Below are 22133 nucleotides of genomic sequence, written 5' to 3'. Positions count from 1 at the left end.
AAAGTTTGGCCTTTTGTCATCAGTTGGCATATTGTGGGGCATGAATCCACCTATCAACTTGCCCTTGACACCCCATTCCCCACCCCATTCCCCTCACCTTTCTGTCTAAGAACATGGAATACAGCTCCATATCTTCTTCCCAGTCTAGGGGTATTTTTCCAAATACTGGACGAGGGTCTGGTTCATCTAAAAATTGATGGAAATGGAAAAGGAGTGTTAGGAATATGAGATGAAGAGACAGCAGCAGCACATTAACAAATCCAGAGCTTGGGAGTGTTACTTTTGGGGCTGCAACTCCCAGAATCCTCAAGCCACCATGCCCAATGTAATCTTTAAAAAGTAATATTGCTAGGATCTGAAAAACCACACCTCAAAACTCCCAGTAGTGCCATTTTTATGCAACGAATGGTTGGATGAAAGAGGGAGTACTGTACTCTTCCCGTTTTGTCCACTCCCATCTGCTTTCCACAGTGAAGGCCAACTGAGATCCCCTCAGTCATGACTTTTTCACTTGTCAGTGCTGACTACCCCCAACTATCTGGGGAGGTAGGTATATGCTAGGATCTAGCTAGGAGAGTCCAAACTTTACCTGTTTCAATCAGAATAGGCATCTGCAGGATCACCATGGTGACTGGGGATCCAACCTGGACACGTCGAGACAAATGCCTGGGTGGAGGAGGCAAGAAGGAAAACTAGCCAGCTGGACCCTTCTGCATTTCATTGTGGAACTGAAAGAGACAGGCAGGAGCCCTACAGTAATGCGAGCTGTATGGGACTCTGGCGCCTTCAGGAGGATAAATGGTGAATAGATCATTATGGGGTGTGCTGCTGCTATGAATGGCACCACTCTTTGTCATAAGAAAAAAATGCAAAAGAGGGAGAGAGGGAGGAAATACCTAGGGCGTGTCCAGAGGAGGGTGATCAAAATGGTGAAGGGTCTGGAAACAATGCCTTATGAGGAGTGACTTAGGGAGCTGGGTATGTTTACCCTGAAGAAGAGAAAGTTAATAGGTGATATGATAGCCCTGTTTAAATATTTGAAGGGGTGTCATACTAAGGATGGAGCAAGCTTGTTTTCTGCTACTCCAGAGAACAGGACATGGATCAATGAATGCAAGCTACAGAAAAAGAGACCCCACCTAAACCTTAGAAAGAACGTCTTGACACTAAGAGCTGTTCCATGGTGGAACACACTCCCTGGAAGTGTGGTGGAGTCTCCTTATTTGTGGAGCAGGGGTCTTTAAATAGAACCTGGATGTCCATCTGTCAGGGGTGCTTTGATTGTGAGTTCCCATATAGCATGAGGTTGGACAGGATAGACCTTGTGGTCTCTTCCAACTCTATGATGCTATGATATGTGCAATTTATTTCAATTAATCAAAGGGAAAATGCTGGTATCAAAGATATTTTCCCTTCTCCTATGCTTTAAAAAACATTACCACTGTAGCTGGCATCAGAGGCTTCCTTTTCAGTAGTGTATAAACATTCCCCATTTAATTTTGAGTTGCCAAGACCTCAGGCCGAGACAGTACTTATATCTTTCTTTTCCAACCTGGCATTCTCCAAGTGTGCTGCGTTACAGTTCCTATAGTTCTAGGCCAATTGCCATACTCATTGGGGATTACAGCAATGGTAGTCCACATTATGTTGAGGCCATCAAGTTCCAGAAGTCTGGCCTATATTTTTAAATGCCCTGAGGCACTGAAAAAGATGCACCCATGGTGCCTCATGCCCCATTTCTACAGAACCATTGACTTGCCTTGCAAAGATTAGACTTGTGACCACAAGTTGTGAGGGAGGATGGCAGGCATAGAGGACAAGGGAGGAACTATCAGGAGCATGAATGAACCATTGTATCCTTGTATGTATATGTATCCTTTCTTAGTGCTTCAGAGCAAATGCAACAGAGCTGTGCTACATATGACTTGGAGCCCATGTCCCCCTTTCTCAGGAAAACATAAAACATTAGAGAATCATGTTTCTGGAAATCTCTAGAAAATGGAGTTTAATAGGCCCCTCCCTGTGGGGAAAATGTGTTTCTGCCCAACCCAAGATTTAAGTGGACTTTCTGGTTTCATTTAGATGGGATTATCTAGTCCATAGTGGGTACCAGACCCTCTGAAGTAGGCAATCCCAATTTGAAGTAGCCAGTCCCACTCTGTTGGAGGATCCTGCAAATAACTGTGGGATGGAACTGCTGTTCATTCAGAGGAGATTCATACTATCAGAAGTTAGGCTGAAGGTTGAAAACACCAGAAACCCAGAGAGATGGATACCTATGCTTTCCCAGGTGATGTTAAATTGCATCTGAAAATCCACATGCTGAGCATTTTTGTGAAAGTATCTAGAAATGCTGCTTATGACAAAATACAGTTCCTCCATTCTCTCCTCTTCTCCCTATTCGACATGTCATTGGGAATGCACTGTAAGATTGCTGTACGTATGGAATCATTAGACTGAGTGAGGAGGAAGAGTTTCCATACAAACAGCTTGCATGCCTGGAGCTGGTGCAACCAGGTTAGTTTTTATTAACTTAAGTAAAAATATTTTAAAAGAAATCTTTGGAGGGTTCAAAGAAAACCTGCAAGCAACATTAAGCACCAAGCACATTGCCACCAAGTAAACTACTCGAGAGACTATGAGTGGTAAAGGGAGATAATCACACTGCAGTATATGTTAGGAAGGCCTGGGCCCAAGAGATTACACTGGATATTCCTTACCCATCAGACAGGAAGTAGAACTGCCAGTTCAGGGGGATATCATTCACAGAGTTCACAGCTCTCTCGATCACAAACACATCCACCTCCTCTTTGCCCACTTGCTGCTTCTGGAAACCCAGGGTATTCTGAGAAGTGATTGAAAAATGAAAAGAGGCAAAAGATTTATACGATCTGAAGAGGAACCAGAATTTCTTCTCCAGAGGAAATCAGCCCTGCTTCTGTCTTTACCCACCCCACAGCTCTGCATCTCAGCTCCCTGCCCTGTTATCTTATGGCTTTCCTGTTCATATTTATTTTCCTACCTATTTTAGTCCAAAATATATTTTATTTAAGTAAGGCTTACAGAAGGGGTAGAGCCAGATGTGATAAGTGAGATGACAGGAACAAGAAAGCCACAGGAACACATCAAGCCATTTTAGACTGAGTCAGAGCAATGGTCTAGCTAAATAATGGAAATATCTACAGTGACTGGGAGCAGCCCAATAAAGTTTTAGGAAGAAGTCTTTCCTAACTTTCTTTGATAGTACTAAGGACTGCACCTGGGATCTTCTGCATTCAGAACATATGAACAATTGTGCTGGATTAGATTAAAAGTCTATGTATCAGGAGCTGAATACTTCAGCTTGCCAGCCATAGCTTAGAGCAGCAGTTTTTAACCTGTGGGTTGTGACCCCTTTGGGGTTCGAATAACCATTTCACAGGAATCGCTTAAGACCATAAGAAAACACATATTTCCAATGGTCTTAGGAACTGAGACACAAATAATTTTATGGTGGGGATCACCACCACATGAGGAACTGTATTAAAGGGTCGTGGCATTAAGAAGGTTGAGAACCATTGGTTTTAGAGGGTTGGATTTTCTTGTCATAGCTTTGCTTGCTCATAATGTATTCTAGAGTATTGCTACTAAATGATGGGGCATATAGTATTGTGCTAATTGTTATGACATTTACTCACATTCCTTGGTGGTTAATGAACAGGTAGGAAGAGAGTTGAGGTTGTGCCTGAAGATCCAAAGTCAGTCTCATGAAAACAGATGGTTTGAGAGCAGAAGGGGAGGTGCCCATTGGAAAGGGGGGAAAGGAGAGTATTTTGTTTTCATGATAAATTAAATGTAGCCTTTTAAAATTTTGAATGTGTGTGTGCTTTAATTATGCCTTGCTAATAATGCTGGTTCTTTAGTCCTGACAACATACATGTGTGGTAAACATATGTAGTTCCTGAATAAACTGTTAATGTTTTTTACTGCTGAAAGCTTGGATTTCTGAACTGAAGTGTTCCTGTACATACATGACACCATGTACATGACACCCCTGACCTACAGCCCTTTTTTAGGATGCATTGTTCTATTCAATGGGCATATCCAATGGGGGCAAAGTTCTCCTATTGACCTACCAAGATATGGGCCTTGTATGTCTCAGACAGACTTACATAGGTGGAGGTACAGATGTGCTGCTCAGTGTCAAATGAGAGGAAGACGGCATTCTCTGGCACAACCTGCCTCCGGGCCATCACCCGCAGCACCAGGAGGTTGGCAGACTCTGAGACGAGGCCTTGGAGTTGTGAGCACTTATAAGAGAAGGTGTCAACCTGGATCTCTTCCTATGAAAGAAAGGAAAAGGAAACCATTCCTCATTGAATCCCAGGAGAAAAAAAGCTACTTACCAGGTTATAGGGGAAGAAAAAAGGCTTTGGGGCTTGTAGGTAGCATTCCTGAAAGTCAGTATGATGCAGCAGTTTGAGCATTGGGCTATGACTCTGGAGTCCAGAGTTTGAATCCCTGCTCAGCCATGGAAACCCATTGGACAACTATGGGCATATCACACACTCTCAATCTCATAGGAGGCAACCCCCCCTCCCCACAAAAAAAATCTTGCCAAGAAAATCCTATGATAGGGTCGCTTTAAGTTCACCATAAGTTGAAAATGACTTGAAGCACACAGCAATAGGTGGCATTCCTGTGAGTACCAGATTAAAGTGCAGACTTGAATTCACTTCCTCAATATTCTGACATTGTTGTAAGCTCAGAAATGATATCAAAACACACTTTTAAAATAAATATTTAAATACAATCTTTTCCATAGATCAAAAAGGAGGAAATTGGTGTGGAAGCTCAGTAGAAAAGAAATATTTTCCATAGAGTAAAAAGAAGTGGATTGGAAGCTCAGCAGAGCAGGCATACTGTTGAAAGCATGTAGATGCAGCAAGCACTGAAAAGAGACTTGGTTTGTCCCTGTTGAAAGGAGTAGGATACTTCAAGAGACTCCAGGGCTTAAATTTCTGACTTCAAGACCATTTGTCTCCACATAGGGTCTTGAGGTCAGAGATTTAAGCTCTAGAGTCTCTTGAAGTACCCTACTCCTTCCAACAGAGATATTACCAGTGTTGCCAATTTCCGGTGAATTCCCCAGAATATGGGGAATTTAATTAATTTTTTTCTGGGGATTTTGACTAAATATTGGGGAACTCTGAGAATTTGGGATTTTGGTAAAACATTCCAGGGAATCTCTTCGAGGCTTGTTGGCAACACTGGATATTACACCCCAAAATAAATAGTATCAATTACCACCACCATCACCACCACCATCTGGAAATAACTGGAAGTGCAGGGAGGAGCTGTAACCTCTCTTTCAGGGCAAATGTGAGACTAGTAGAGGCTTCTAAGAATTGAAACATCTTTGGGAGCTGTGGCAAAAATTGGTAGGAAGCATCCTGAAGGCACAAAATGCCATTGGCAGTATATGTGATCCAATATCTGCTCTTTGCCCACTTCTTCCTAACAGAAGCTACAAAACATGGTTACTTTTGGTTAAGCACTATGAATTGCCAGTGGGATTCCTTGCAACCTGGAGGAAGGATTGGGACTGCATTGGCTTTCCAAACCCTTTCACTTTACTCACATCTCTTTCCACTATGGCTTTCCTCACAAAAAGTTGATCTTGGCGCTTCATCAGATGGGTCCTAGTTTCCACAGGATGCTCCCTAAACTATGGGAAAGGGGGAAAAAAGCATAATGACACATCCTCTTTTGTGCTATAATAGCAATAGCATTTATATTTCTAGACTGCTTCATAGTGAACTAAGCACTCTTTAAGCAGTTTACAAGCTGTGTACTAATTTTACTTACCTACAAAAGGATAGAAGGCTATGTCAACCTGGAGCCCTGGGACTGAACTCACAATGTTGTGGCTGCAGTACTGGCATTTAACTACTATGCCACCAGGGCTCTTTGTTATAATGCTTTGATACCAATTTAACTGACATGGCTTCACCCTACAGAATTTTGTGACTTGTCGTTTCAGGAAGTGTTTCATGTAAATGTCCCTTGTGTATGCAGATGTGTTTTTTGGGGTGTTGCTCGGGTTGGTATCTGCAGTGTCCAAAAGCCACCTCACCAACTTACAGTAAAGCCCTGACGTCACTTTGCATGGCCAGTCCATGCTTCAAGGTGAGCAGAAAGGATCAGAGAAGAGTCTGGCAAGCACTGAGACCCTCAGAGGACTGGATATCAGAGCTGGTGTGATCATTGTGTGTTTCGCTATTGGGAGTTAGCCAGACCTTCTCAGATCCTGCTTGCTCAACTTGAAGCAGAGAGTGGCCATGTGAGGTGGCTTTACAGTACGTCAGGGTCATATATGGTTCAATTTAGTATAGGTCTGAATGCAGATATTTACGCTACACCAAGAGGATTTATGGCCTATGGGTGGAACTGCATCATTGTCTACTGAGAAGGAAGCCTCACTGAGTTCAATTGAATTTACTTCCAATTAAGCATGTCTTGGAGTGCTATGGAGCATATATCCTCTGTGTGTATGTGCTTGTGCATACATCTAAAGGCAGAAATATAGCCTTAAATGGCCTCCCATCAGGTTTTAAAGTCACTGGATTATGAAACAGAAAAATAGATTAACAACTGGAATCTTCAGTATTCCTACTTTCAATCCTCCTACTTTTTTGTGTGTGATACACACATTCTGTATAAGGGACATTATGAATCCCCGCCAACCAGTTTTACCCTGTGGTGTTGTCCACATTTGGCAATCACCTTTTCACATATACATTTCTCCCAGCATGGTGAGGAGATTTCTATTTTCTCTGCTCTCCTGGGTAGCTGACAGTTCTGGAGAAAATTTATCCATTTCTCTTGCTGTGATCTTTCTCTGTGTGTACACATTACATACTGCACTACTGAGTGTACGCTTAATTGCTCCTTGATGAAATAGACTGCTCCACACTGTTAGCCAGAGTGAATTATTCTGAATTTTGGTGTATGTCGTATTCCACATGACCCCAGATGCAGTCTGCCATAATCCCCAGAGCAGTGGGACAGGTACACACTACACCCAGGTGAGATCAGCTTAATGGGATCTTTTGGGAACGATAACCCTAGGATTAGCCCAGCAGGTAGTGTGGGAGTTGCTGATGGGACCATTATCATCTCCAGTAATCAGAAGAATGGGTGATGATTGACTAGATGTCTCACCTGATGAGCTGGCTAATGACTTAACTCCCTTTCCATTTCCCTTGACTATTGCCAGACCAGATTACCTCACCCCATATAGTCTAACACCTTTGCCCTATGGCTAGTTTTAGCACCTTAAAAACCCCTAGAAATCTCCCCTCAGTGTGCTAGTTTAGAGTTCATGGGGATACTGCGTCACTGTGATCCATAGCCTAGCTCTGGCACTTCCATTCAACCAATGCTCTCAGAACTGCTGTGTCTCACCCTCTTTCACCCAATTGAATTCCGGAAGGAAGTCTCATATGTAGTAAGTATCACCCGTAGTTCTGCCTTGAACCTATTCCAAGCTAACCCCTGATTTCCTGAGTCTTGAATGAATGAGTGTGTGATAGTGAATTGCTGTGTGATTTTTCCATTTTAATAAAAATATACTTAATTGGAGACTTCAGCCTCTGCATCATTTCTTAGATCCACCAGCCCCTCAGTATACAGGTGGGAGATGATTTCATAGGGTCCTTGTAGCCGACCCCTTCTCAATTCGAGCTAAGTAAAATTCTCCTACATAGATTTTGGCTACAACACTCCCAATCCCCAGCAATATGTCACTTACATTGGAAAGAGGAGTGGGAATGGGATGGTGAAAACATGGGGAAATGCTAACATTCAGTGATATTACATTCAAATTAGAGTTTAGAAAAGTTACTTTCTGGACAACTATCACCAGAATCTCCCAGCTACTATTGCAACTTGGCATGCTAGCAGGGGAGGTTTGAGACTTAATGGTTTAAAAAAGATATTTTTTTCAAAGGTCTGATCCAAATCTAAGTGCAAACACTGAACTAGCATCTTGAGAGAAAAAGCTTGTCAGAGCTGCAGATGTTCAGGAAGTGCTGGATAACAAAGGTAGTAGACAAAGAAAATACTGACCCTCACACTTTCCTTTGTATGCTGCTCGACAGTCTCCAGTCTCTTTGTTACATATCCTGATGCAGAAGGGGATTGGGGAGAACAAAACAGACACGTAAGGCTAATGCCATCTGCTCACTCCTTCTAATGCAGGGTGTCAATTCTGCTTCCACAGTCAAGTTGCTGTCTGTTCCTCATCTCCCTTGAAAACACTGCATTTTTCATCAAGTGACCCAGCATCTATCTACATTTTTTAAAATTGTCTGTAGCTATGTCTTCAAGCTACTAAGAGACTACAGGATTGATTATTGAACCTAGTGTGTTTAGGGTGATGACATGCCTGCTGTTTCTGCTGAAATTGGTAATCATTCATGCACTCTTTTTAAAAAAATAGAGAATCTAACATTTTTTTTCTTCCAAATAGTTACATCCTAGTGTTTTCTGTGTCATCTTCCTAGGTTTCCCTCCCACCCCAAGAGCTGATGTATTACAAACCCTCCTCTTTTAATAAAATAATAATGCAATTACAGCACTAACTTAAACATCAGGGACTGGAAAAGCATTACTGATGCATCTAAAGATTTTTGGTGAAGTTGTCTCCAAAATATCAAAAGGATCAAATGTTCCTATCTGCAATTTAGATCCTGTATAGCAGGGGCAGATAAAGTTTGGCCCTCCAGAGGTTGTTGGACTGTAAATTCCAACATTCTTCACCAGGCTGATGGGAGTTAGATTCCAACAAGATCTTTGCCCATCCCTGCAGTACAAGAAGCGAAACAAAGAAACAGTGCAATGGATCAAAAGCAATAATGTAGTCCCCCTTATTTGCAGTGGATACACTCCAAGACCCCCAATGGATGCCTGAAACCACAGATAGTACTAATCCTTTGCCAGCAATATTTTTGGACCATGTCTGACCTCAGGTAACTAAAACTATGGAAAGTAAAGCCACATATAAGTGTGGACTGTTGTACTGTACATGCTTTAGCCTGCTTCAGTGTCAGTGCTTAATACTACAGCTCCAACATCCCCAGTTTTCTGAAGTCTGAAGATGGTATTTGAGTACAAGAGTTTGTTTCCATGTTATGCCAATGAAATTACCTGTAATGGTGGTTGTGCAAGGTACACCATCAATTGTCACCTTGCTGGTTGCATGGACTAGGTAACAGTCTTCTTCCTCCCATTCATCGAGTGAATAGCAGGTCATTTTCACTGAGACTGAAAATTTTCCAATTGTCTGTCCGTTCTCTGAGATGGCAATCAGTGATTCTTCAAAAAGGCAGGGCTTGATCTCATTTGTCCCTGTGATATGAGACAACAAAACTTCATCATTCAAGGGAGACAGGGAGAGTTTTACCTGCTCCCATGCAGAACAGGGGAGAAAATCCCTCAAACATGGTTACTACTTATATTTGGTGGAGGCCAAAAAAAAGATAAGGCACATTTTAGAGAGTTTAAAGTTTTGAAGGACCTAAGAAGCACATTCCAGATCTATTTGGAGGTGTTATTAAATAGTTTGTAACCCAGGGGTCAAGGGCCACATTCGCTAAGGATTTTTTAAAAATCACAATAGGTACTGAGATACTGAGAAGGGGCAGATTTTAATGAGGAATGTCGCATGCACTGAGAAGCTATTGAACTCTTCCATCATGGAACAATCTCCTCCCAAGACTTTGGAAGTCTTCCTTCTAGCATACACAGCCCCAAAAAAGAAATGTGCCCTTCTCAGTACTTATTGTGAATTTTTCAAAAATGCACAAAAGCAACCTAAATGACAAGGCTGTCCATGATGCATTCAGTATCATGTCTAGTTTGAATCCGAGACTCCACTATTGTAAACTCCAACAAAGTGTTCTTGGCTGCCAACTGCCACACCAATGGGACCCCTGAGATAAACAGCATACAAGAGTCTTCCCACATCTTCTAATATAGGGACACCCACCAATGAGGGAGAGGAAATTCACTGCCTTCTTGTTGGCAGCTGGAATTTTCTCTATTGGTGCCTCTTCGGTCCCTTCTTCTGAAGTCTTTTTTTGCATTGTGGGGAGATGACGACTCTAGGCTTCTGTGTATGTGGAAGGTTACACTTTCCAAAGGTCCGTTGTTCGGTGTTCTGAAAGAAGCATATACAAAATGGTAGACAGGCTAATTGATACTTTCTTTTGAATAAGAAGGTGTTTAACAGCAACAAATAGCTTGCAACTGTGACCACACGCTGAGAGTAAACAAAGAAAGTGGAAGAAATCCAGATTTTGATGTTACTTCATAATTGCTGACCTAATCCAATTTTTTAAAAAAATTACTACTATTTTCCAGATATCTAGAACTGGTGGGAAAGTATCTGAGTCTGCAATCCCATCCCTTATCCACAGTCTGGAAAAGTTATTTTGTTGGACTACAACTCCCAGAACCTTCACAAAAGTATTATCACTGGCTATGCTGGTGAGGTGAGGAACTGGGAGTTGTACTCAAATGAAATATAACATTTTCAAGCTTTGCATTTACTTTCAGGCAAGTAAAAATGAGACCAATGTGGTACAGTGATTTACGTGTTGGTCTAGGTCCTGGAAACCAGGGTTCAATTTCCTGCTCAGCCACAGAAACCCACTGTGTGACCTTGGGCAAATCACACGCTCAGCCTCAGAGTAAGACAAAGGCAAACACTTTCTGAACACATCTTGCCAATAAAACCCTGTCATAAGTTTGTCTTAGGGTTGCCATAAGTCAGAAACGACTTGAAGGTAGAAAACTACAACAGCACATAAATAAGCATACAGATCTAAATACATTTTGAAACCATATAATTTTAGCCCCCTTTTTCCAGAAAAAGAAAGATCTTTTGGGAAAAACAAAAAGAATGCAACATTACCCTTTACAGATTCAAAGTTACTTTGTTTCTTTAGGGACATAAATTGCACAGAAATTGATTTAGTGTGGAAATTATCACATTTGAAATATTAAAAGTACATAATTACAGATTGGATTTACTTCTTAAAATTTTATTTTTGTTCGAATTAAGTTATAAGGTCCTTGTAAGGAAAATGCAAACTATAAAGAAACTTGTTCGTTTTGCTATTTTATGAAAAGCAGGCATAAAATCCAATAAAAACAGAAGAAAATAATGATATTAATAAAACAAGAGAAATTATTTCTTCTCTTCTAATTTTCAATTGCATCAATCAGACATAAAGCATTGCAATAACACTGTACATAGTGTTATCTAAAAGGCTACTTGCTACATAGCTTTTAAATATATTGTGTGTGAGAGAGTGTTAACATAAGAAACCCTTGTCTTAAACATTTTAATAATCATTCTAAAATAAAAGATCCATAATCCATTTTTTAAAAAAAATAATAATTAAAAAGTTTTCAAACATCACATATTTTTCCAGATTGTTCCAGTTCTTTTCTAGGTATTCACATCTCTAGATAGTTATAGCTGTGTGCAGTGAAATTTCTTTGTAAATGATACAGAATTTAGTGTTCTTCATTCCTATGCTGCCTCTATCCACTATCTATATAGTGTTGCCATATCTGATATCCCTTAACCTATCAGTCTAAGTGGACCATTATATTAATATTTTGGACGGTTAAGTGAATCAAACACATGAATGCCTATATCCAGTTATCAGGCACAACTAGAGCAGACCCATTAAATCAATGGAATTTACCCAGATGTTGACTCACCATTCAACAACTGATTCAATAGGTCTGCTCCAGGCTGGACTACCCAATAGGACAGTTTACACTTACCTGTAAATGAGGCCCATTCAATACAACAGGATTTGCTTTCAAGTAGAGATGCATAAATGAAGACTTACCATTGCCTCTACATTCTAGTATATTTTGCTAATGAAATCTGATATACAACTATCAGAGATTAATTGATTCTGAAGTCAAACGGCTTGCAAACTTTTGAATAATTTTGATTGGTCTGAATAAAGATATTGTCCAGCTGTGGATAGGATTGTTCTGTGTTTCCTCCCAGCTGCATGTACCATAGTTCTGGTAATATAAGAACTGTCTTATATTATCATATGCTCAGGCCAAGAAAAGAATGGTCTTGCTTCTCTGAATGTATCATCTTCACCTCCCAGACAAAAAGACATGATCAGTAAAATGACTTCCCAAATATCAGTCAGTTCAATAACATCAAGACAGTAATATCTATGTTTTTCTGGGTTTTTCAGGCTATGTGGCCATGTTCTTGAAGAGTTTGTTCCTGACGTTTCGCCAGTATCTGTGACTGGCATCATATTTAAAGAGGTGTCATATTGGGGATGGAGCAAGCTTGTTTTCTGATGCTCCAGAGAATAGGACCTGCAACAATGGATGCAAGCTACAGGAAAAGAGATTCCACCTAAACATTAAGAGGAACTTCATGACAGTAAGAGTTGCTCAACAGTGAAACACATTCTTCTGAAGTGTGGTGGAGTCTCCTTCTTTGGAGGTCTTTAAACAGAGGCTGGACGGCCATCAGTTGGGAGTGCTTTGATGGTAAGTTCCTGCTTGGCACGAGGTTGGACTCTATGATTCTATGATCTTCAGAGAATTTCTCTGCCACAGACGCTGGCAAAACATCAGGAACAAACTCTTCGAGAACATGACCATATAGCCCGAAAACCCACAAAAAACTATGCACACTGGCCATGAATGTACAGCCCTTACATTGACCCATTGATAAGTTGACCCAGATTTTGGGGGTCAATTTTTTGACTAAAATTTCTAGATTTATACATGAGTTTTATAAATAGTACTTGGCTGTAGCCAGATGATACAAAACAAAGTGAAGGATGAGCCCCGGCACCACTAAAATTGCGAAGGAAAGCGGATACATAGAATCCCCTCCTTGTGTCTTTTCACATTGTAATAAGGAATCACTTCATCCTTGAAATTGTAGGAAGCTGCTGCTCCACTAGCTAAGCTGGAGGTTTGCACACAGCCTTTTCCTGTCACCCAGAGCCCAGTTTACCAAAAGTGTAGAATCTGCAACTTTGTCTTCTTCCTGACCCATGAAAACTGGAGACTCAGAACCAGGCCCTGAGATCTGGTAACCCCATCTGAAGGTTTATAGGCAGGGTCACAATTTGCATCCTTCTGTATCCTATTATGCTGTGATCCCACCTTCACTACCATTTAACTTCTATTTTAATATTTTAATATTAACTCCTTTTCAATGGATCTGAAGAAATGGATTGGAATCCATAAAAGCTCATATGAGAACAAAGTAATTAGTCTTCAATGTGCTGCTATCCTTGCTCCCTATTCCACATCCTCTTTCCATTTATGACACTATCCTCAATAATAAAAGCAGGCAAGAATATTAAATATTACCCAAATAATACACCGCAACACACCCTGCATAAACTGTGTCAAGTCAAGTGAGGATTCTAGGAGAGAAGGCAGGTCAGAAAAAGAATGGCAAAAACTGCACATACTTGAAAATGGATTTCAAAAATGGCCTACTCCTCAGGCTGACCAAATGTCCTCCTTTTCCAGGACATGTCTTACATTTCAACCTTCTGTCCAGGAAGGATTCCAAAGTTTCCTCCATTTTGAGCATCACCAAGAAGCATGAATTTACACTGATATTAATGTCTGTAGCTTTTATTTTGTAAAGTTCTGCATTTTTCTTGAATGTCTTACATTTTGCAGTGCCTTGTCCTCCTTTGTGGCTACATCTGGTCACCTTGCCAGCCTTCTGAGAAAGGGATTCCTGGGTAGGGAAAATTTCATCTTGCCCTGAACAGGGGCTAAACTAGATCTCCTCTCTCCCTTTCTCTGATGATACTCGAATACCATTTCCAATCTGGCCATCATTTTAATTCGGAAGAGCAGACAGAATGGGTGCAAATGTCCTCATATTCCTTGCTGGTCATATTATTATTAAGCTTTATTTAAATTCTCCCTGCACAAAATCTGAATGAAGCAAAACCATCCCCATCTGCACAACGATGCATGCCTCAAATGCTACCTTCCAACAATTTCACTCCCAGTTATTTACAGTCCTCCCCGCTCCCCACACAGGTGGCATCCCAGGAAGATGGATGACCTTAGAGATGCCACCTCCAGCCCATATAGGTCCACCGTAGGCCTTCCACACTAGACTTACTGCGTTTTCTTTTCCTCCACAGAAGGCTGCAATGTGTCCATTCGTTACCTTAGCAACAACCTTCCATCTCTGCATCTTAAAGGGATAGGACTTTGTTCAAAGTGGCAGTGCCAGCTTTGCCTACAATTCCTTACCAGGAAAGAATCAAACAGGATTGGGAATAAAGATCTTGACATCCAATATTTGCCAGACTACAGATGACATACTATGCTGCTTTATCTTTTTAATCTTTCTGCACAATCATGTCTTCTCATTGAATTTTTGGCACAATATCTGCAGTTCTGATCCAGTAAAATATATCAGTACATGCAAAAGGAATCTGGACATTTTAGTAGACTACAAGCTGAACATGGGTCAACAGTGTGATGCAGCAGCTAAAAAAGCAAGAACAACAACAGCAATAATTTCTTACCCGCCTCTTCCCATGGATCAAGGAGGGAGACAACAACAATTAACAAACAACACCAGTTAAAACACATCAGTTAAAACAAACATCAATTTAAAAGGACAAATAAGATGTACACATATTTTAAAACCCCACATCTAAAATTCATCATATAAAATTCAAAATTTACAAATCATCCTAATAAGCCTGCCAGAAGAGACTAGTCTTTAATGCTCTTTTAAATTCACACAGCATATTCAGCTGTTGAATCTCTTCTGGCAAGTCATTCCACAATCTAGGGCCATGTGAAAAATAATATGATCCTAGGCTGCATCAATAAGAATGTAGTGTCTAGATCAAGGGAAGTAATAGTACCAGTCCATTTTGCTTTGCTGAGACCTCACCTGGAATATTGTGTTCAGCTCTGGGCACCACAATTCAAGAGGGATATTGACATGTTGGAGCATATCTAGAGGAGGCCAGCCAAAATGGTGAATGATCTGGAAACCATTCCTATGAAAAGCAGCTTAGGGAGTTGGGTATGTTTAGCTTGGAGAAGAGAAGGTTAAAAGGTGATATAATAGCTATGTTTAAATGTTTGAAGGGATGTCTTATTGGGGATGGAACAAGCTTGTTTTCTGCAGCTCCAGAGACTAGGGCATGGAGCTATGGAATTAAACCATAGGAAAAGACATTCCATCTAAACATTAGGAAGACCTTCCTGAGGAAGTAAGAACTGTTTAACCATAGAACATGCTGCCTCAGGGAGTGGTTATGTCTTCTTCTTTGGAGGTTTTTTAAGCAGAGGATGGACGGCCATCTGTCAGGAGTGCTTTGCTTATGTATTTCTGCACAGCAAAAGACTGGACTGGATAGCCCTTAAGGTCTCTTCCAACTGTGTGATTCTGATTCTGATTACTACACATGGATAAGGAGGGAAAAAAAACAATTGGCTTCAGGAAAATCTTCATAGAATCATAGAATCGTAGAGTTGGAAGAGACCACAAGGGCCATCCAGTCCAACCCCCTGCCATGCAGGAAATCTTGACTGAGTAATTTCCTGACAGCATTGAATGTAATACTACAACTGGAAGGCCATCTGTCGGGGATGCTTTGATTGTGCATGGCAGGGGGTTGGACTGGATGGCCCTTGTGGTCTCTTCCAACTCTATGATTCTATGAACTCTATAATAGTGCCTCCAGAAAGATGTTTCACACTACTCAAAATATAAGATTTGGCTGTTCTCACCCCCTCTGCCACAAAAGATTTTCTCTAATAAGAAAAAGGATAGAAGATGTCTTTATTTATTATTTTATTTACTTTATTTATATGCCACCATTCTCCCAGGCCGGGATCCAAGGCGGCTTCCATAACACATTAAAAATGTTTATAAAAAGTTAAAGCCAAATTTTAAAAACCCCTATTAAAACACTATAAAACTGATTTTTAAAAACACACAAAAGTTAAATACAAATAAAACAGACATCTGCATTAAAAATCTTCCCTGCTTAAGCATTAAAAAGCTTGAGAAATAAGATTTTTTTTTTTTGTAATATTGGAAATATTGGAGGGTTGCATATGAAAGACATTATCATTTAAACAGCCCATAATATTCTGCAAATGAAGCAGGGCAATAGCATAGCAAGCCTCATCTGGAAGTGTCCTTCAGCATTAGACAGAGAGGGAAAATAGCAAATAGAAGTTGTAAAAAAGCAAGGCACCATTCTTCTTCTTGTCTTCTTCCTAAATAGCAAGATCTGGAAGAGTGGTAGCACAACCCCAAATGCACACTGAATGAACTCAAAGCCACTGGGGGGGGGGGGTCTTGGGGGGATACAAAAATGAGTTCATAAAATAATGTATGCGTGGACTAGGCTGTTGTGTTATTCGTCATAGGAAAAATGCAATGGACAGTTCAGGCACTAAAGAAGCCACATTTTATAAAGCAATCATGTAGGAAATTATGTAATATCTGTGGAAACTATCACATTTTCCCAAATACAAAATATGACGCTTCTGAATAGTTGGGAAATGCAATGCCCTGCATCAGTTTTTACACATTTGAAAAATATACAGAATGGGGGTTAAGCTGGAGAATAACTTATTGACACTGCTTTCCATTTTTTAAAAATCACAAAATGGTTGACAGAACTATTATACTAAAGACAAAATAAAATACAACACAACCAGGTAATAAAACAATAAAGTAGTAAAACATTTCATTAAAAATACTACTGATTAGGAATCAAGAAAATGCCTGGGTAAACAAACATACTCCAGTTGGCTGCAGAAACATCCTATATTGGCAGTGCTTTTAATCTGAGTACAGACATCTGAGACTCTTTCACTCTTCACAGTTATAGAACTGTGATTCCACTTTAATTGCTATGGCATTATCCTATGAAATCCTGGGACTGGCAGAGCAGGAAGGGGCGTTTAGAGTTCTTAGTCAGAAAGCTCTTCTGGTGTCTCTGACCAAACTGCACAGGATCCTATAGGATGGAATCATAGTGGAATCCTAATGCTATAATGGTGTAGTATCAAAGGGTCCAATTTCGCAGGGTAGACACTATTTTTGAAAAGGTGACCTACTGAACTCCACTAGGCTGTGAGACACAGCTAGCTGAGTCTCTTACACACACAGTAGATATCGGCGTGGTCTACAGAGAAGCAGGTGGCCTCTCAGATAATCTCTCTTTGGGGCCTTATATTCTAAGAATAAAATCTTGCTTCTGACCTGGTAGCTAATTGGCATCCAGCATAAACTTTTCAGGATTGCATTTCTAGGTGCATGGTAGGAGATTCGACTAAGCAAGTTAGTTGCTGCATTCTACACTACCTGCAGTTTCTGAAGTAAGCCAAGTGGTTGCCTTGCACATACCACATTACAATAATCGAGTCTTAGGTTTCCAGTCCATGTGGCCAGAATATCCTTCTCCAGGAATGGTTATAGCAGCAGGCCAATCTGGAAGGATGCCATCTCACTTTGAAACAGTGTGTTGAAGCAGGGGCATCATTAGGGAGGTGCAGACAGCACTGGATGACCCCTCACTGGGGCTGCCTTTCGAGTATGGAAGCTCTGCTGACTGGGTGAGAAAGTGGGTCTTCTCCATTTCCCACCCAGCCAACAGCTCTTCCAGACCCAGAAATGCTATGGGGTGGCAGGAGCAGTCCACTCCCACCAGTAATCACTGGTGGAACTGGGATGCCTTCTGAGTCTGGTGGCTCTGCTGAAGAGAGTCGCCTCCATCTCCTATTTTCCCAGCAGCTGTGCCAGACTCAGAAAAGTCTGTGAAGAAGCAGCAGCAGCCCACCTCCACCAGTGGCCACTGGTGGCTGACCTCCGGATCTGGCGGCTTTGTCGGCCAGGCAATAAGGAGAGTTGCCTTCCTCTGTCATCTGGCAGCAGCTCTGCCAGACTTGGAACAGGTAGTTGAAGTGAGGAGGGAGGTATTAAAAATGATCTACTCTGGGTATCCACAGTGGCATTACCAGGCTTGATGATGCCAGGTGCAAGGGGGGCTGCCAGGGGGACCTACCTCCCCCCCCCCCCCCCCCCCGTTGTGCTTACTTATTGCTCTCACTGCTGCCTCGGCTGCCTCCCTGGGGACAGAACTAAGCTGGCAACGAAGCCACAAGGGGTGCATTCACCACTCTGCTGCAATGGAAGAAAGGCCTCACTAGGTGCCATCGCTCCTTTGGAGTGTCACCTGGTGCAGACGGTACCCCTTGTACCCACCCAATGACACCACTGGTTATCAAATATATGATGTATGCTATTGTTCCCTGGTTAATCTAAAAGCTGTCTGCAGCTCTAATACCAGCCAAATAATTCAGTAGGGGATCTTGCTACTAATATTATTGGGTTTCCTGTATTAGAGCTGAAGCGTGCCCCTAGAGCTAAAGCTCACTCCTAGATTATGCACCTGTTCTGTAGGGCAGGGATCAACAACTGCAATGGGATCACTTTTCACCCCATGGGCTCCAGTGCTGCATTTTGTAACTCATGAGTATGGGGGACAGAAAGGTCTCAGCTGGGATTATATGAAAAGAGGTCAGGGTGAATGTGGGGCATTTCAGCAGGGACGATTCCATCTGGAGTGTGTGGGTGTCTTAGAGCAGAGAATGAAAATGCAGGAACCAAAGACCTCTGAAAAATAAGATGTTAAAGCTGTCTCTGTTTAGTCATTTGCTTAATTTTACACATGTAAATGTGCTCGAAATAATACCACTAAAGACATATGGTTGTAATATTTTAATCCTCAACTCCTCCTTCCTTTCTCAAGTAATCCTTCACTGTTTTATGTCAAAAGCCATCTTTACAGCATCTGTGTTTCCATGGTGATAGAAGGGCTTCCTACAAGGCAAAATCACTGGGGAGATCATAAGAGCAACAATAAAAAAAATAAGATGGAACAAAATGAGGCTGAAATGTGGGGTATCAGCCAGAAATGAGAGGAATTCCTGAGGCTTCCGCTTCTTCTCAGAAGTGTAAAATCTTGGGAAGGGTTCAGGGGAGAGAAGGAGAAATCATTAATGGATCTTAACTACTAATGAGAGCCCCAAAACACTTGGGCTGCATCTGTGCTACAGAAATAATCCAGCTTGACACCACTTTAACTGCCATGGCTCCATGCTATGGAATTCTGTGAAGCAAAGCTCTGGTGCCACAACAAATACAAATCCCAGAATACCATAGCATTGGGCCATGGCAGTTAATGTGGTGTCAAACCGGATATTCCTGCAGTGCAGATGCAGGCTCTGTCTGTTTTACCTGCTGTGGAGCTTTCCTGAGTGAAAACCAACCCAAAGGCCAAACCTGGCTTTGTAGAGAGTTCTAAGCGGATGTCACTATACATAGCTGCTAGCGAGGAACCATGTTCCTGAAAAAGAGTTTACATTCTGGGAACAAACCTTTTCACAGTTTGCTATAAAAATAAAATTGTTTTGACAGGCCTTTGAAGACTAATTGTTCAAGGGGAAAGGGCCTGTTAGAATGTGCTTTACAGTCTGTTGCCTGTTTTCTTTTGAATGGTTATGGTTTTGTTTTTTTAATATTCTTTATCGAAGTTATATACTGAATGGTTATGTTTTTAATGGGGGTTAATTTCAAACTTTTGTATTATGTGATATTTTTTTAGCTGGACGTTGTTTTAACTTTTGCAAGCCACCTTGAGTCCTGAAAAAGTAGGACATTAATAACAATAACAACAACAATTCAACCGAAACAAACGAAATAGCAAAAACAGTATTTTAAAAACATGAAAAGTACATGTTCAGAACACATTCTTCAGCCATTAGAACAAAAAGAAGTTATAGTGCCATTGTATTGCAGCACCACTTCACAGCTTGGGCTAAAATAACATCAACAAATAGGTCAAATGAGACCCTACAGTGATGAGATTTCTTTTTCCCTCAGTGAAGAAAGATGTTATTGATGGCTCTGCTTTGCTTTTTGATTACAGTAAAGGAGATGTGGGTTCAAATCCCCTTTCGTGCATGAAGCACATATTTTGAGCCAGTTGCTTAGCCTAATCTATCTCATTAGACTGTTGTAATGACATAGATTAGTGGAGCAATCAGGTTTACTACATAGGTTTCTTGTGAAAAGGTTAAATAAAAATGTAGTTGTCACCACCACCACCACCACCATCATCATTTCCTTCAATAGTGGAAGTAAGGTCTTTGCACTGACAGAAGATTTGAACAATAACACCCATAAACCCTGGCCATGCTTTATGGGACAACTGGGAGTTGTACTCCCAAATATCTGGAGGGCCAAAGGTGCTCCATTCCTGTTACAGCACATGGGGCTGTAGTGGTGCTCTTTACTTGAAATAAATCCCCAAGACTGTAAACAAACAGCTCTGAACAAAAGCAAAAAGACAAAGGGAAAGATTAACAAGGAAAGAGGAAGAAAGATAAGAAGTGGGAAGAACTGCTTATCATCTGCAGTGAAATGATTATTGGACTATGACTCTGGAGACCATGGTTCAAATCCCAGCTCGGCCATGAAACCCACTGGGTGACCTTGGGCAAGTCACAGTCTCTCAGAAGATGGCAATGGCAATGCCACAAAAACCCCATGACAGCATTACTGTAGGGTCACGATAAGTCAGAAATGACTTAAGGCACACAACAACAAACAAAGTACTTTGCTGTATGGCCAACACAGCTACATCTGGATATGTTCACTATACCATGCTGGCTGTATAGAACCATTTGGAGACTGTGGCCAGAACTTGGAAAAGTTAGTTTAAACTACAACTCCCAGAATCCTTTAGCTAGCATCTGCTGGGGAATTCTGGGAGATGTAGAGCAAAAATTATTTTTTTCTGAGCTTTGAACCTGATTTTAAAGTACCTGTAACCTTCACCAGAATGGCTGTCTTCTTCATATAACAAGACTATTTTGCCTACCCTACTCATTACTGTATTTGGTATAACGTAACATACATACAACATACATATCATGCTAAAATGCAAAAATGAATATTAATTACCAGCCTCAGTGCAGATGTATAGACTATAACACCCATTTAATATAGAGATGATTAAACCTAAAAGGGTTTGGCAGAGAAAGGAATTAAAAGAGATGACTTTTAGCACATTAGATATTACTATCCAGTAGGTGCCAGCCTTCACACTGCAAGGCAAAACTCCAACAAATACAACAGCAAGAGGGAAATATAATGAACAGAAGAATAATATGAGTGTTCTTGTTCTAAATGCTAGGAAAATGCAAATACTCTCCAACATACATTAGGGCTTGTGGGCTGGGTTAAAGCTGCTATTTCAGAGGGTATTTAGAGATACTAGATAAGCAGGTGTCCCTATAGCACAATCTGGCCTTCTGTGCTTTTTACTGCTGTTAATCTTACAACATAGCTGTGTTTTCAATAGACCTATTTCCTACTACTGTTGTTAAACTGCTTTTTGAGATCTCATACAGGATGGAAAGGAATTGGAAAGGAACAAATCTTCAGTCAGATGGACAGACAGATCCAGTTCCCCAGTGATAAAGAGGTTATTATGGGGCCTGTAGTAACGGAATAATTGTGTATTTATTATACAGTACGACTATGATCTGACTGGTAAGGGGTTCATCTAATCCTGACTGCTAACACGATACAGATTTGCTTTAAAACATCATCCGTGTATCTTTATGAGACCACTGGAATTATATGTGGTTGAAGAAACGAAGAGAGACGGTGTTGTTTAAGGAAGACACTATGGTGTGAGGTTTGAGTGTTGGCACTCAGGCTCTGCGAGGCCAGGGTTTGGATCCCTGCTCTGCCATGAAAACCCATTGAAGGTGCATCTACACTATAGAAATGTAGACACCACTTTAATTGCCACAGCTCCATCCTACATTATCCTAGAATCTGCAGTTTTGTGAAGCACCAGCACTCTTTGGCAGAGATGACTAAAGACCTTTCAAAACTACAAATCCCAGGAATCCATAGGATGTAGCAACAGTACTTAGTGGTGTCAAACTGCACTATTTCTACAGTGTAGATGCACTCTTATGACTTTGGGCAAGTCACA

At 41.0% G+C, this 22133-nt stretch overlaps 1 protein-coding gene across 4 annotated transcripts in view; it reads right to left on the bottom strand.

Annotated features, from left to right (window-relative positions):
* LOC121933458 (ciliogenesis associated TTC17 interacting protein) overlaps positions 1 to 22133 on the bottom strand; it is a 39495-nt gene that overhangs the window by 2379 nt on the left and 14983 nt on the right. The window contains exons 1-9 of one of the 4 annotated variants that reach the window (XM_042473239.1): positions 14201 to 14331; positions 10031 to 10201; positions 9190 to 9390; positions 8110 to 8165; positions 5621 to 5707; positions 4152 to 4322; positions 2721 to 2845; positions 590 to 666; positions 98 to 186 (exon numbers count right to left, since the gene is read on the bottom strand). In XM_042473239.1, coding sequence (XP_042329173.1) covers positions 98 to 186; positions 590 to 666; positions 2721 to 2845; positions 4152 to 4322; positions 5621 to 5707; positions 8110 to 8165; positions 9190 to 9390; positions 10031 to 10127 — 903 coding nt within the window. In that variant the 5' untranslated portion in view covers positions 10128 to 10201; positions 14201 to 14331. Of the gene's footprint in view, positions 1 to 97; positions 187 to 589; positions 667 to 2720; positions 2846 to 4151; positions 4323 to 5620; positions 5708 to 8109; positions 8166 to 9189; positions 9391 to 10030; positions 10202 to 13734; positions 14164 to 14200; positions 14332 to 22133 lie in introns of those variants that run through there. The other 3 variants (XM_042473230.1, XM_042473247.1, XM_042473257.1) reach the window with 3 other exon arrangements.

This window comes from Sceloporus undulatus, chromosome 1 (genome assembly GCF_019175285.1).
Source record: "Sceloporus undulatus isolate JIND9_A2432 ecotype Alabama chromosome 1, SceUnd_v1.1, whole genome shotgun sequence".
Classification (NCBI taxonomy): Eukaryota; Metazoa; Chordata; class Lepidosauria; order Squamata; family Phrynosomatidae; genus Sceloporus; species Sceloporus undulatus.
Note: the sequence above shows the minus strand (reverse complement) of the source record. Positions and strands in the feature narration are given on the sequence as shown.